The 14155-nt window shown below is 46.4% G+C and overlaps 1 protein-coding gene across 1 annotated transcript in view; it reads left to right on the forward strand.

Annotated features, from left to right (window-relative positions):
- The window catches only part of pitpnm3 (PITPNM family member 3), a 56924-nt gene that overhangs the window by 13152 nt on the left and 29617 nt on the right, over nt 1-14155 (forward strand). Inside the window, 1 exon segment of the mRNA XM_076976336.1 lies at nt 3144-3248. Within this exon segment, the coding sequence (XP_076832451.1) occupies nt 3144-3248 (105 nt within the window).

A 14155-nucleotide genomic window follows, 5' to 3' on the forward strand; every position in this document is an offset into this window, starting at 1 on the left:
CAGGGCGGGTGCAGGATATAAATAGAAGCTTCACCGAGTCCTGTTAACTCCAGGCATCCAGTGGCGATGTCTGGAACAAGTGATGAATCTTAAATGTTTCTGAAGTGAAACTCGTGTATAGCGATTTGGTGAAGACATAATGTACTGAAGGTCACATTGTCTGAATGCCCTGAAAGCTTATATAAGTGTACCTGCCTGTGTTTTTACTCATTGCTGGCTTCAAGCACTGTACGCCTCTTCCAATATTAAGTAGTATACATCTGTGCCCCCACATTGCCTCAATCTGTAGTTCACTCAAACCATTGAACCCAACACTTTAACCTTGTTTATAATCATGGTCCAAAAAATACAATGGTAAATAATTTCTTGTTTTGCTCACAAGAGCAGTGAGACAAATTAAAAATGAAAAAAAAAATCCCTTCAGCAAATGTGCCAACCCATAACAGCTCTGCTCCCTGCGTCTTTGACATGTTTGACAAATTTCCATAGTGGTTAATCCAGATCTGTTATTGGAGCACATTCACTTCAGTGATGAAGTCTGGGTGTGCCTAACCACACCATATTTACAGTGATGCATTAACTGGAGCCCCTGATTTAAAGAGGTCATAAATTGCTACCGGAGGTGCGTTTGTTGGCCAATTTATTATAGTTCCACAGTCATTCATTTTGCTGCCATTACTAAATAATTAGCGCGACACCTTGCTACATGGCAGCACTGAGATTTCTTGAAGCTTTTTTCCTTATTGATTATGCACTGGCGGCCTGAGCCGATTGGCTGGTCACACACTTCAGCCCTTCAGCTCTGCCAGGGTTCTGCTGTCCCTGTCGTCAAGCCGTGGTAATTATATTACTCAAAATCTACTTAAAAGTGAGTTCTGTAAGACCAAAGGGCATTGTCTAACATATTATTCCCTTCATTTAGTGTTGGGAATAGGGGAGAAGGTTGTTTTTCAGGTGGGTTTTACTTGACTTGGATCATCGTGCGTATGATTATGAGAAAATGCAGATGACAGCTGCTCCCCCGACTCGTGGATCCTCTGAGCGAGTCGCACGTCTGAGTTTGTGCTTCTCCGCACGTGACCAGGCAGCCGACCGAGTTCAGTCGCAGTGTGATTAGATTGTGATTGTAGTGCAGATTTGCCAGATTGCATGAACACTCGTTTTTGCCGGAGTGCGACTAGAACAACTATCATCAGAGGTTGGTCAGTGACCTCACAGGTTGGTCAGTGTTCAAAAACAGTGGTTCAGGTTTACTGGAGATATGTAAAGCTTGATGGAGAACCCATTTTCTAGTGTGGCGCTCATATGAGTAAAAAAAAAAAATCACGTCCTTTGACTTTGATTCATGCCAAGTCACCCTTGTGACTCTCCTACGAACATATGCTGTGACATGCAGAAATTTCTCCCAGTGTTTATGAACTTTTGCGGTTTTCAATGGGAGCACCTCAGTCCAGCTGATGGAAATGAGATGGCTGTTTGTTTCCTGTGTCTGCGGATGTAGATGATCTTGGACCACGTGGACCCTGACCTCCTTCCTCATGACCCCCCCCTCGCTGTAGAGTATGAGGTCAACCCTTCTGGTTCTTTTTGGACGTTTTTAAAGTGATCGATCAACTTAATGCACCAGAGCTTTATTCCGCTTCTTTGTCGTTAAAAAAGGATATTCTTTAAGAAACATTGTTGGAGAAACAAAGTTGGATTCACTGGATTTGGTTTTGGCACATTTGCTATTCATGTATTCAGACTCTTCTGGTGTATCATCTGTTGCAGCCTAAAAGTGTAGCGGGAAGAAAGCGCGGTGAAATAAACCAACCTGCAGGATGCCGTCATTCTCCCGTCTGCACCGGGCCGCTCCTGCTCCACAGACGGCCCATCTGACAGCTCCTCTTCTTCTGTTGTTGCTTCCTTTGTTTTTTCATACTGAATATGAAAAATTCTCGAGTGAGAAATGCGTTCAAGGGAACCGCCACCCCTAGGACCTCATTAATTCAGGCCTTTTTAAGAATTCGGTGTGTTAAGCCTTGTTATTTCAGATTTGTTGTACGTTTAATTGCCTTCATTCAGAACGGTTCATTGTTTTGTAATGGCTTACTTTGTATGGTTCAGTACTTCACTTCCTGTCGGCTTGATCAGCCCCACATCTCTACGGTTTCAGTAATCCAAGCTCTCAATGCTCAAGCGTTGTACAGCATGGAAAGGAAAAGAATAAAGAATATTTAGTGCTTAATTTCTGCGGGGAGGTGTTTGGCTTTTCTGCCCTTCACTGAGAACTTGCAAAAGTCTTGCAGGTCATGTCAGTACTGTACTATTAATGAAGATCAGAAACCACCAGGCCCTTCCTCTCTTTCTTCAGACACCGTCTCTGTTTCTGTTTGTGTTCTTTTAGAAGGTTTGGTTATGATCCTTCTTCAGGGGCAGTAAGAAGCTTTCTTACACCTTTAGTGAGGATGGGATTAGCTGGGATGTGATGGGATGGGATTAGCTGCTTTATTTATTCCCCTGCTTGTTTTTGTTTCCTTCACTGCTCCTTTCCTTCCTCTTCTGTGGTAAACACGTTTCACACTTCTGAAAAGCGAGGTCCCCCCCTCCAACCCAAACCCCCACCCGCCCCCTCACCCACACACGTTTGCGTTCTCTCTCCCTCTCAGCTTCACTCCATCTCCCCTAATCTCTCCCTAAAATGTACTGATCAGGTCCATTCCCAGCTCGATGAGTCAGTAGTTTACAGCATTTGGCTTAACAGCCCTGTTCTGCTTGCCCATCAACCCCCCACCGTCCCCGCCATTTTGGATCCGTGAGCACTTGTGCGTCCGTGTCCGCACGAGCTAGCATGGAAACGACAGGAGGGAGAACAGCACGAGACGTAGCTCGCCCAAATGGTCCCGCAGCTTGATTAAGACGAGCAAGCTTGATGGATGGCTGTCACACTCACTGTCCCGCATGCTGTCCCGCACTGTCCAGACCCGAGGAGAGCTGCAAATCCCGCCCTGCAGCCGCCCATCCGCTTCCCCGCAGGCTAGGGGTAGTCCTCCAAGCACCAGGAGAAAGGCTGATGACTCCAGTCATCACGTGCAAGACAATCTCGCATCCTAAAACATGCTTCATTGTGTATATTTGTGCCTCTGTGTGTGGGTTCCTTACAGAGGTCCTGGAGGGGAAGACAGCTATGCTATTGGGGATGAGTCAGTGGAACTCCAACGACCTCGTTGAACAGATTGAGACCTTGGGACACATTGACCAGACACAAGGTAAGAGCAAAGACGACTACATGGGTAAATTCTCTGAACCGAACAGACATTAATGCCCCATCCCACATAGAACGGCTGTTCAGAGTGTCTAGTGTCTTCGGGGGTTTATAGACACTGCAGCAGAGTCGCACCTGATGTAAATGTATATGTGTAAATGTAAATGTGCCGTATTTGTCAATTGTGATTTTTACACCACAATCGAAATTTGTCCTCCACTTTTAACCCATCTGTGCAGTTAGAACACACACACACACACTAGTGATTACTAGGGGGCTGTGGATCACACGTGCCCAGAGCGGTGGGCAGTCCTAGCTCGGCGCCCGGGGAGCAGTTGGGGTTAGGTGCCTTGCTCAAGGGCACCTCAGTCATGGCCTCAGGTCTGGGAATCGAACCCACGACCCTCTGGTCACAAGACCAGTTCCCCTACACTAGGCCATGACTGTGTTTTGGGGTATTAAAGGAGGGTGGTTATTGGTGAGAGTGGTGAAGCTCTGCACAGGAAGGCCAAACCCAGGGGAGGAAGGAACATGTATATATGCACACACACACACACACACACACACACACACACACACAAACACTAACACACACACATAATACATATATTGGCCATTTTATGACAAAGCTTGCACAATCTTGCACAAGTGCACCAAAGATTGAAAACAAATTTGCTTTTTTCCATCGCTGATTGAAATATAAAAAACCCCTTTAATCACCTCTCAGATCTTTCTGTCACTCTTTGCGCCGTTCCCATTTCTCCTTCCGAAGGTAAGATGTGAGTCACAAGCTAAAGATAATGTAGACATTGTCCTCGTCTGCTTGCTAGTAGATGCTATAAAGTTCCAATATATTGCATATCGCTTTGCTTCTGAAAACCACCTGGTTGACATAGTGTTGCTTAGGGCTGTGACGATAACCGCATTACCACAACACCGCGGTTATGTAATGCCTACCGCGGTGTTGAGCTCATTACCGCCGTTTATTTATTTATCTATAAAATGAATCATTTCCATTGCAAAAAAACATGGAAAAAACATTTCCATTGCAATCGCTGTGTACACGAGAGGAACAGTCCATTAATTAAATGGGCGTTGGGGAATGGGGGGGGTGTGTGCTGGATTTTTGTGTGTGATTACCGTATTTTCCGGAGTATAAGCCACTACGTTTTCACCCCACGATTTGAACCATGCGGTTTATAATGGGGTGCAGCTTTTCTGTAGTTTTTTCTTCAACCGTCAGGGGGCGGAGCAGAAAGTGAATCAGGTGGTAGGTCAAAGTTGTAAATCAAAGAAGAAAGTGCTCATTTTCATTTAGCACATGCAAGCAGCAGGCACGACGGAGAATTTTTTTCAAACCAACATTTGCCAAATTCCGAATCCCCGGCAGAATCCGACTCCCCTCGTTTGCACACGCATAAAGATGCTACAGATGATATTCGGGAGTTACAGTGATGTCAATGGGAGTCATGTGGTCAGAGGTGAACTTCGGTATAGCCGATGTGTTTTTTATTTAAAATAATTAACACTCTTGAGCCAGTGTGGCTTTGGACATAGATAATGCCGTGTCGTTTGCTGTGATGGATAATTAATGTCTAGCTCTTATTTATGCATAGAAACATAAATCGACAATATAATCTGTATTGTCTTTATGCGGATAAACGAGGGGACTCGGAATTCGACACAACACCGGCTGAAAGCCAAAACTGTCGCACATGAAATGCTACAGGCACCGTTCAGAAACTGATCAGTTCAGTTAAATGTGTTCAGTTCAGTAGATATATGCAGCTTTTAGCCCGGTGTGGCTTATACAACATTTTCCAAAAAGAAAAGAAAAGACCTCCACTCCGGTCCCCAGGAGAATCCGTGCGGACACTGAACTCGCGAGGTATTTGCAGGAAGAAGCCCTCGATTCGCATTCGGATCCACTTGCCTGGTGGCGGAATAATCAAAATCGATTCCCTCTTCTGTCAAACATTGCCACGAACGAGTACTCCATCGAAGCGTGTATTCAGCACGGCAGGCAACATTGCCACCTCATTTAGATCGTCCCTTATACCGGTGAACATGTTGAACATGTTGGTTTGTCTTGCAAGGAACATGAAGATGGAAAAATAAGATATTTATAATTCACGTTATTCACGTCATTATTAACAGTATTATGGCCATAATTTGCGTAAAGTGATTGCGACTAATAAAGTTTTTGTTAATTTAAAAGTGCATGTTTTTTTGCATGTGCATGCGCGGTTAACCGCTTCACCACGGTGATACGTTGCTCTCTCACCGCAGTAAGAAAAAATCCATACCGTCACAGCCCTAGTGTTGCTCCTATATACGTTTGTCTATCAGGTTATGTCGGGTCAAATTGCAGACTATGAGATCAAATGAAACAATGCATCAATTTAACACTATTTTCATCTACACTGGATAGTGTGCAGGAAAGAAAGAAAAAAAACATTCAGGACGTTTTCCTGATCCAAAGTGAAGCATCTCGTGCGTGGTCCACTCATTTGTCTCTAGTGATGATGCGACTGCAGATGGTTACAGCAGGAGGAGGGATGAAGGTCCCAGAAACAGCTGAGGATGATGATGTAGTGGGTCTGACCCCCCTCCCCTCGACCCCTCCACCTGCACACACCCCTAATGAGCTTACTGAAGATGAGTGTGAGGACCGTGGGTCATACGATTAGAGCAAATTAAGATTCCTGACTACCATGTAATCTCCCAAAGTGAACTACACAGAGTCTATTAACCTCCACAGTGTTTGACGAAGTCAAAACTGGAAATGGGAGGATTCCTGTGCTAGTCACATGACTAGCTTGACCAAACAAAATGATGTCTTTTTGTACTCCAGAGCAAGCAAGTTGGCCTAGAGCCAACAAAATCGTTTTGGTAAAAAGAAGGCTTTGACAGCAGAGCTAAGCTTGAGTGAGAGAAAGCAATTTTGTAAATTGATTTGATGGTCAGCATTCATGTACAAATGAAAGACTTTGTTAGCTTATAGGTCTTTTTGGGGTATTTTTTCTCTAGTCCATAATTACAGCAGGAGGCTTGTGAGATTGATTGAAGCCTACAAAAAACATTATTTTTGAAAGGTCTGTTTAGTTAACTTTGACCTATAAAAAAGTGGCATGTTGCATATTAATGGCTCCACATTTAATGTGACAAAGACATTCCATTCATTACCTTTAAAGTGTAGGAATGAGGCAACTACAGACGGTTGCAAGTTTAACAAGTTTGAATCTGTTTTATCTTGTCCAGTGTCATGAGGAGGAGGATGAGTTCCCCTCTCTGAATTTCACCTCCTCTCGAGGTTTCTTTCTTTCAGCCTCAGGGAATATTTCCTCATCAAAATCGCCTCTGGCTAGCTCTTTGTGGGCTTGTATCTGGTTATGTATAAAGCTGTTGTAACCACGTCTATGGTAAAAAGCACTATATCAATAAACTTTGAGTGGCTGATTTAATAATTTGATGTAGAACCTGTCGGCCGTCATCTTTTCCGTTTGACCCAACACTCGTACAGTAGGATGATGAATGCAGCCAAAAATCAGCCACGTACTTTAGCCCTCGCTGAAGTGTTTAGTCATTCTGCCAACACTGCAATTCTTGTCTACACAAAACATTAGTCACCCCAAACTTTAAGCCCCAGGCCCACTCGAGACGGCCCACTCAACCACGTGATCATTCCTTTGACCTTTGAACCCCTTTTGTTGATGTGCCCTGTGAGCGCTTGTTCCTGTGAACAGAGTGATCACACATGCTCAGTTACTGTGATCACGCCAAGGCTCAAACTGCTTCCTGAAGTGGCTTCCGTCACACCAGAGCATATAAACACATTGGAAATATGGTTAGCGTGTGTGGGACCGTATATGGGAAATAATTAATTTCAGTGCGCAGATAGTCTGATGTTGTGTCTTCATGTGCCTATTTTTGTCTGTCAGGGCAAATGAGGGGTGATTACAGGGACCTGGTGTACAGGAAGTGGAAGTCCTCCTGTCACACTCTGTAAACACGCACAACAAACCGGGAGAAAGCACTCAGGAACATGACTGCTGCACACACAATGCCTTTTAAGGAAATCTACTAATAATATAAGGTGTCCCAGCATAAGAAAAAAGGGACAGGAGAATTCGCTTGTTTCTGTGATTTGTTGGTCTGTTTTGGTCTTTTGGAGAAATGAAATCTAAATTTTAACATGACGTGTCAGTTATTGTACAGTTACAGTACACTCCATAACTCCTGTAACAAAGATGCTGCTCGTGGTGTCTTGGCTCAGTAAAAAAATTGATGTTGTGCTAGTTGTTTCTTGGTTAGCTGTGTGTTGTTGCATAATTAGTCTGAGAATGCATTAGGCCAGTCAAAGTCATCTGTGATGATGTACATGTGTGTTAAGCTGGGTGTATACTGCCACGCTTAAATGCAATCGTGACCTTGGAAAGACCTCTATTGTACCTTCAATAATAACTAAACCACTCAATAATGTGGGATATGTCAGAGAATGCCATGAAGAATGGTCCAGAATGCCGTGGGACACCAGAGGTACTCCAGAACACAATGGCCAGGACTCATTTTGCTAGGGACAAAGTGTTCTAGACAAATGAAAGGAAGACGAACCTGTCGCAGGCTGCTGGAGGGGACGTGTGGAGGAACGGAAAGAACCAGGACGTTCTCCTGATCCACAGTGAAGCATCTCATGCGTGAGACGTGCAGGCGTGCACAGGCACGGCCGCCGGTGGTGCCGCTCACTTTAGTGACGAAGCGACTGCAGACGGTTGCAGCTGGAAGAAGGTGGAAACGGCCCAGAAGAAACTCAGGAGTTCAAAACGAACGAGTGCCTTTCTGCTGCAGTATAATGACCCCATAACAGTCCTGCAACAGCTGTGGACTGCTCCAGAATGCGACGTGATCTTGACAGTCTCACGGCTTGTGCTCACGGAACTTGCTTTCCACTTACCAAAGACACAACTGAAGCTTCAACATCCCCCAGTCAAGCAAGGCGTGAAACCCACACAGAGCCTCATCAGGGAAGCCCAGGGAAATCGCTGATGTCTATGAGTTACAGACCTCAGACACACGCTGTTTGCGAGCCATTTTCAATCAAGTAGTAAACAAGACAATCTTATTTACAATTACGATAATTTGTCCAGCCGCGCAGCCTGCCCCAAAGTGGCTAGAATCCTGCATGGTCCACCCAATATAGCTGTGAATACGCTCGAATTAAAGCTGACAGCAGATTATTATCTCTTACTTATTGCTTTTTGTCCCCCCCCTTCAAATCCAGCAGGAGTTCAGAGCTCTTTCTTTAGGAGGTTCCTAGTGGATCCAGCACATTATTCTGTCTTGTTTAACTTCTACACCCCTCTTCTCTCACGGTCCCTTGGGAGCGTTTGACTGATGGAGCCGAGAACAGGAGGTGCTAGGTGTCCAGAGGTATTGGACTAATTAGTCTGTCAAATGTAGGGATTCTTGCCTGATGTGCTAGAGGCAGACGTTAATTAGGAAACGCTGTTGAAATGTCGCTAAAATGCCACTGGTGGGTGTTTCAGTGATAGCAGGCAGACGCTCCCAGAGACACTGACCTTCACTGTGGGGGTTGGAGTTGAACACTGTTCTTTTAGCTAATGTTCAAACCTCCAAGGTGATTCGTTTGTCCCTGCTCTCCCATGTATCCATCTTGCCTTACCAGGTTTTTCGTGTCTCAGAGCTTCAGGGTACCAGTCTTCTTTTTTCAGCCAAAATAACAGTCATTTCAGTTCTTGCACATTACATATTATCTCTAAGAAAAGATACTTGGCCAGCCGATAATCGCTGGCCATCAAGTCTTCAAGGGCGCACGCTGTCTCTCGCTCATTAGCACGTAAGTGATTAGTATGGGGCCCCCGCGGTTTTCTGGAGCAATGCAACGATGTGGCGACAGTGCCTTAGGAAGGCTTAATGGATGTTAATGTGGCGTGCTGTGTGTTGTGGGACCCCCGGCAGCCTGACAGGCAGTGCAGAAGGGCTGGGCTCCCAGCAGCCTGACAGGCAGTGCAGAAGGGCTGGGCTCCCAGCACCCCTCTCTCCCTAGATGTGCTGTCCCTGGGGCCCCTGCCACAGGCCTGTCTGTACTCCTGTAAGGCCCCACGCAGAGCTACTGTTTCAGTTAGTGACGCTGAATCAATCACCTTGATTATACGTGGATGAGTGTGGGAGGGGGTGTACGCTGAGAGAGCTGAGCTGTGTGTGTGTGTGTGTGTGTGTGTGTGTGTGTGTGCGTGCGTGCGTGCGTGTGTGTGCGTGCGTGTCTGTGTGTGTGCGTGGGTGTGTGTGTGAGAGAGACTCTGTTGCACCTTCCTCTCCTCTGCTTGACTGCACTGATCTCATACCCACTGGCAGTAGTGTGTGTGTGTGTGTGTGTGTGTGTGTGTGTGTGTGTGTGTGTGTGTGTGTGTGTGTGTGTGTGTGTGTGTTTGTGGCAGTAGTGTGTGTGCACTCACTGCTTCTGGCAAATTGTCAGGGTAAAAGGCTGAGAGCCTAACAGAGATGCACCCTGTCTCTCCACCTCTGTCACACTGTCTCTCTCTCTGTTGCTGTCTCTCTCTCACTGTCTGCCTCTCTCTCCATCTCCCTTTCCCCACCCCTGTCTGTCCTCTTTCTCATCTAATGTGATTCCTGTATGTTCCTACTTAAATATTTCGCCTAAAATGAAGTGAAGAAAAAAATAATTTTATTTTATATAATTTTATATTATTTATATATATATAAATAATATCTCCTATGTGTTTGTAGTGTTGTGACGCAAGGTTCAGCAGAATCTCTTCAGCTTGATCTTACCAGGGTTTATGATTAAGATTTAAGTTTCCACTTAGGTTTATAAATGTTAATCGCACAGTCACTGGCATTGGGGAAAACGGATTGTCTATTACCTACAAGCTATTCAGGGCCTTAAATAAATTTAGCCATAAATAAATTTGAACTGAAAACTAATTAGAAAACAATGGAAACAGGCAACACACAGGTGTGTTGCCTGTTTCCATTGTTTTTCATTGCTGACTCTTATGTCCACGGAGCACCACCAACAAACATCATTGAAGAACTCCTTTAGCACCTGAGCACCTGTCCCACTGCTTTGCTGAAAACTAATTAGACTTTAGTAGAAATGAAATGTCCCTTACGCTAGTGATGCTGTCACATATCTCCCTTCTGTCCATCTAAGGGCTACAGCAGACTTTCTGGGTTGTTGGTGGTGTGTACACACGCGCACACACACACACACACACACACACACACACTTTTCATTGTTTTTCTCCCTTACTCCAGAACCCCACCAGTCTCTGTTAACATATAACCTAGTAGGTCCAGTCTTTTTACTTTTACGTGTTTTTTTTGCCCGTTTGTTCGGTGCAGTGTGCTGGAAGTGACAGTGAAACAGGGACATCGGTTGAGGGGAGAGCTCTACTGTTCTGCTGCTGAGGACCGTGCTTGTGGACCAGGTCGTCGCTGCTCCCCAGTCTTACCTTACATGGTGTTCAGTCCTCTCTATTGCTGTGTTGAAATAGCCTTCTGCTGTGGTGTCTGACTTTCCCACTGCAGGGTGGACTGTGATGTAATGGAAAGTGAATGGACACAGATAAGCTCACGGGGCCTAAACATAAAGCCTTTATGTGTCTGAATGAAGGCAGAAATGATAAGTGTGTTTGGGAACACGGCTATAGGTGCTTGAGTCGGGGAAGCCATGATAAGTGTGTTTGCCCGATTTTATAGTGCTGCACGAAGTGGTAGCTGGTGTGACTTTTGTTTATATTTAGTGGGAGTGTTTTTTACACACACACACACACACACACACACACACACACACACACACACACACACACATATATATATATACACACACACTCACACACACAAAAACAGTGCAGTGACAGGCCGCTGGCAAGCGGATCCCAGGCCTGGAGTCACCAGCCCTGTGTGGGAGACTGTCAAGATCTGTCTGGGTCACAATACACACACAGTCTGGAGCACAGAGCATCCACACCAATCACATTTAAAGCTTCTTTCTCGCTCTGTGTCTCTCTCTGTCTCTCTCTGTCTCACACACACACCCACACACACACACACAAAGAAGATGTGAGCTTCAAAGTCTGCTTACCTCCCCGGTGAGCTTTTGTTCATTATTCGCGGCATGATGCTGCGTCCGTGTCCATCAGACTCTCTGCCTGTCCGTGGCCTGAATCATCTTCTCCACACATCCGTCCGCCTGTGCTGCACCGGGGCCGTGTCTGCGGCAGGCGTGGGGAGTCAGCCGCCGTTAGCATAGAGTCCTGCCGGTGCCGAGTCATGCGAACAGGTGTGGGGCAGATGGTGGTCGTGGGTGGGGGTTGGTGGGGGTGGTGGTGTGGGGTGGCGCTTTCACTCCCCGGGTCACGGAGTCGCCCGTGCCACCACGACCGAAGATGTTTCTGATCTGTGCCATTACCCTGCAGCTGTTGGGAGCTTTGTGTGCTTCTGCAGCTTTTAGCCGTGATGTCCTGGAGTTGACAGCTTCACCCAGACATCTTGCAATTGGTCTGGAATCAGCACTTCCCTTCTGGGGAAGTGGGGGTTGGGCAGTGACTTGATTTTTACTTGATGAATAACCAAGATGTCCCCAGATTGTTTTTTTAAATGCTTGCAATCAGCCTGTTCCACTCAATAGAACGATATCTGACACAGACATTCTATACTCGGTACGATGTCAAATTCTGGACATCCAACTATGAGGGTTTCCTCTTTGTTTCAGTTGCTTCAGTATGTAGGTAATTAGCTCTACTCAAACACATCAATGCCTTCTTTCAGATGTGTGAGGGCTGTAATAATTGTGAAGGTTTATTTAACCTCCTTGTGAAAGGTGAGTACTTGACTCATTTGTTATCAGAGCTCAAACAAGACTCCGCCACTGTTTCTGACCCAAATTAAATTATTGGTCTTGTTTTTATCTTGTTTTACAAATGTGGAAACCAAAGTTGGTCTCATTTATATGGGTCTTGTTTGACGCTGAGCTTTACAATGTGTGTGTGGTAGATAAATAGATTATGATCACTTCCTATTAATTCAGCCTGATTGAATGAATTCCACTAGTGCTGTTCTTCTGGGCTCGTGTCTGTAGCTTTGGGGGACACAAATAGCTGATTGCGTTAAACTGAGATAACATGTCTGGATATGCTCATTTTACTAGTGTGCTTTTCCGGATGTTTCCAAAGAGCTCACACCCCTGCGCTGGCATTAGCTTAGGCCTGCCAATAGCCCTGTATGCACAGAACACTGAGAACCCTGCTGGTGATGATGACAACACACCCAGGTTCACTTTCTCACTCAGTTTTGACCGTGTCCCAAAAAACCTCTCCATATACTTCTCTCGTTCTCTAATCACAGTAGCTCTCTCCCAGAGGCACTTGGGCTAGCAGTCTCACCCATTTGGGGTTCTCAGCGACCTGCTGTTTTCAGTTGGAACTTTTCTCTCTTTCTTTCTTCAATCAGGTTCTCACCGCCAAGCCAAACCTGCATCTATTGTGCCGTATTGAATACAGAGTGCCTTAGATGCCTGTGTGTTATAAAACATTGAATTCTAAAGGGGGACAAATGTGCTATAAATGTAGAATCCAGCCATGAGATGATTAAGAACCAATTAAGAACACCCAGCCTGAATGAAGCATACATTTACATTTACGGCATTTGGCAGAAGCCCTTATCCAGAGCGACTTACATTTTTATCTCATTTTTTATACAAATAAATAAAGCAATTGCGGGTTCAAAGCAATTGAGGGTTAAGGGCCTTGCTCAGGGGCACTTCAGTCATGGCCTCAGATCTGGGAATCGAACCCACAACCCTCCGGTCACAAGAGCAGTTCCCAGTTCCGCCAGGCCATGACTGCCCACACACACACACATACACACTGCATACACACCCAAGCCCCCCCCTCCAAACACACACACACACATACACACAACCCCCCCCCCCCCCCACACACACACACACGCACGCACAACCCCCCCCCCCCCCCCCACACACACAACCTCCCCCCACACAAACACGCAACCCTCCCCACACATACACACAACCTCCCCCCACACAAACACACCCCCCCACACACACAACCCCCCATACACACACAAACAACCCCCCCACACATATACACACACAACCCCCCCCACACATACACACACACAACCCCCCCCCACCCACACACACACACAACCCCCCCCCACACCCACACACACACAACCCACCTACCCACACACACACACACACAACACCCCCCCCCCCCAACCCATACATACACACACCCACACTCCTCTCTGCTAAGGCAGCAATCCCAAGTGCTGCCAAGCTGTGCAGGTTGACGTTCACTCACATCGCGCACACCGCATCGTGCGAACACAATGTCTCCGCCCATCGCCCCAAGCCCGGCGAGGGCCGCCCGTCAACGGGAGCCTGCAGCTGCGCTGTCGGGCCGACCCTCCGCAGCGTACGCAGCTTTGAGCCCCGCCGCAGGCCTTTCATTCAGCACAATCGCTCCTTAGAGAGCGCACCGTCGGGAAATGAAAGCGCGTGCTATTTAAAGACCCGCCGCAGTCTCCCCGACAGTCCCTCCAATCTTCAGTCACTTCAGGGTTGTCATGACACCCTCGCCATGGCGCTCACGGCCCCGCCGCGGTTGGCACATCGGACGGTACGGGTAGATTAACCAATCAGATTTGGTCCTGCTTTGTCTTTAGTGCAGCTCGTGTGTCTTCAGGAGTCTCACGCCACTGGATTTGTAGCTGATAAAGAGACAAATATAACGAGCATATTCCCATTAACTTGGATGGACACTGTGAATATTTCACTGCCAGTCCAACACTGCCAGTATGTCCACGTCGATCGGTTTGAGCTAAAGACCTTGACTATGCTGT

The sequence above is a fragment of the Brachyhypopomus gauderio genome, chromosome 16 (assembly GCF_052324685.1).
Source record: "Brachyhypopomus gauderio isolate BG-103 chromosome 16, BGAUD_0.2, whole genome shotgun sequence".
Classification (NCBI taxonomy): domain Eukaryota; kingdom Metazoa; phylum Chordata; class Actinopteri; order Gymnotiformes; family Hypopomidae; genus Brachyhypopomus; species Brachyhypopomus gauderio.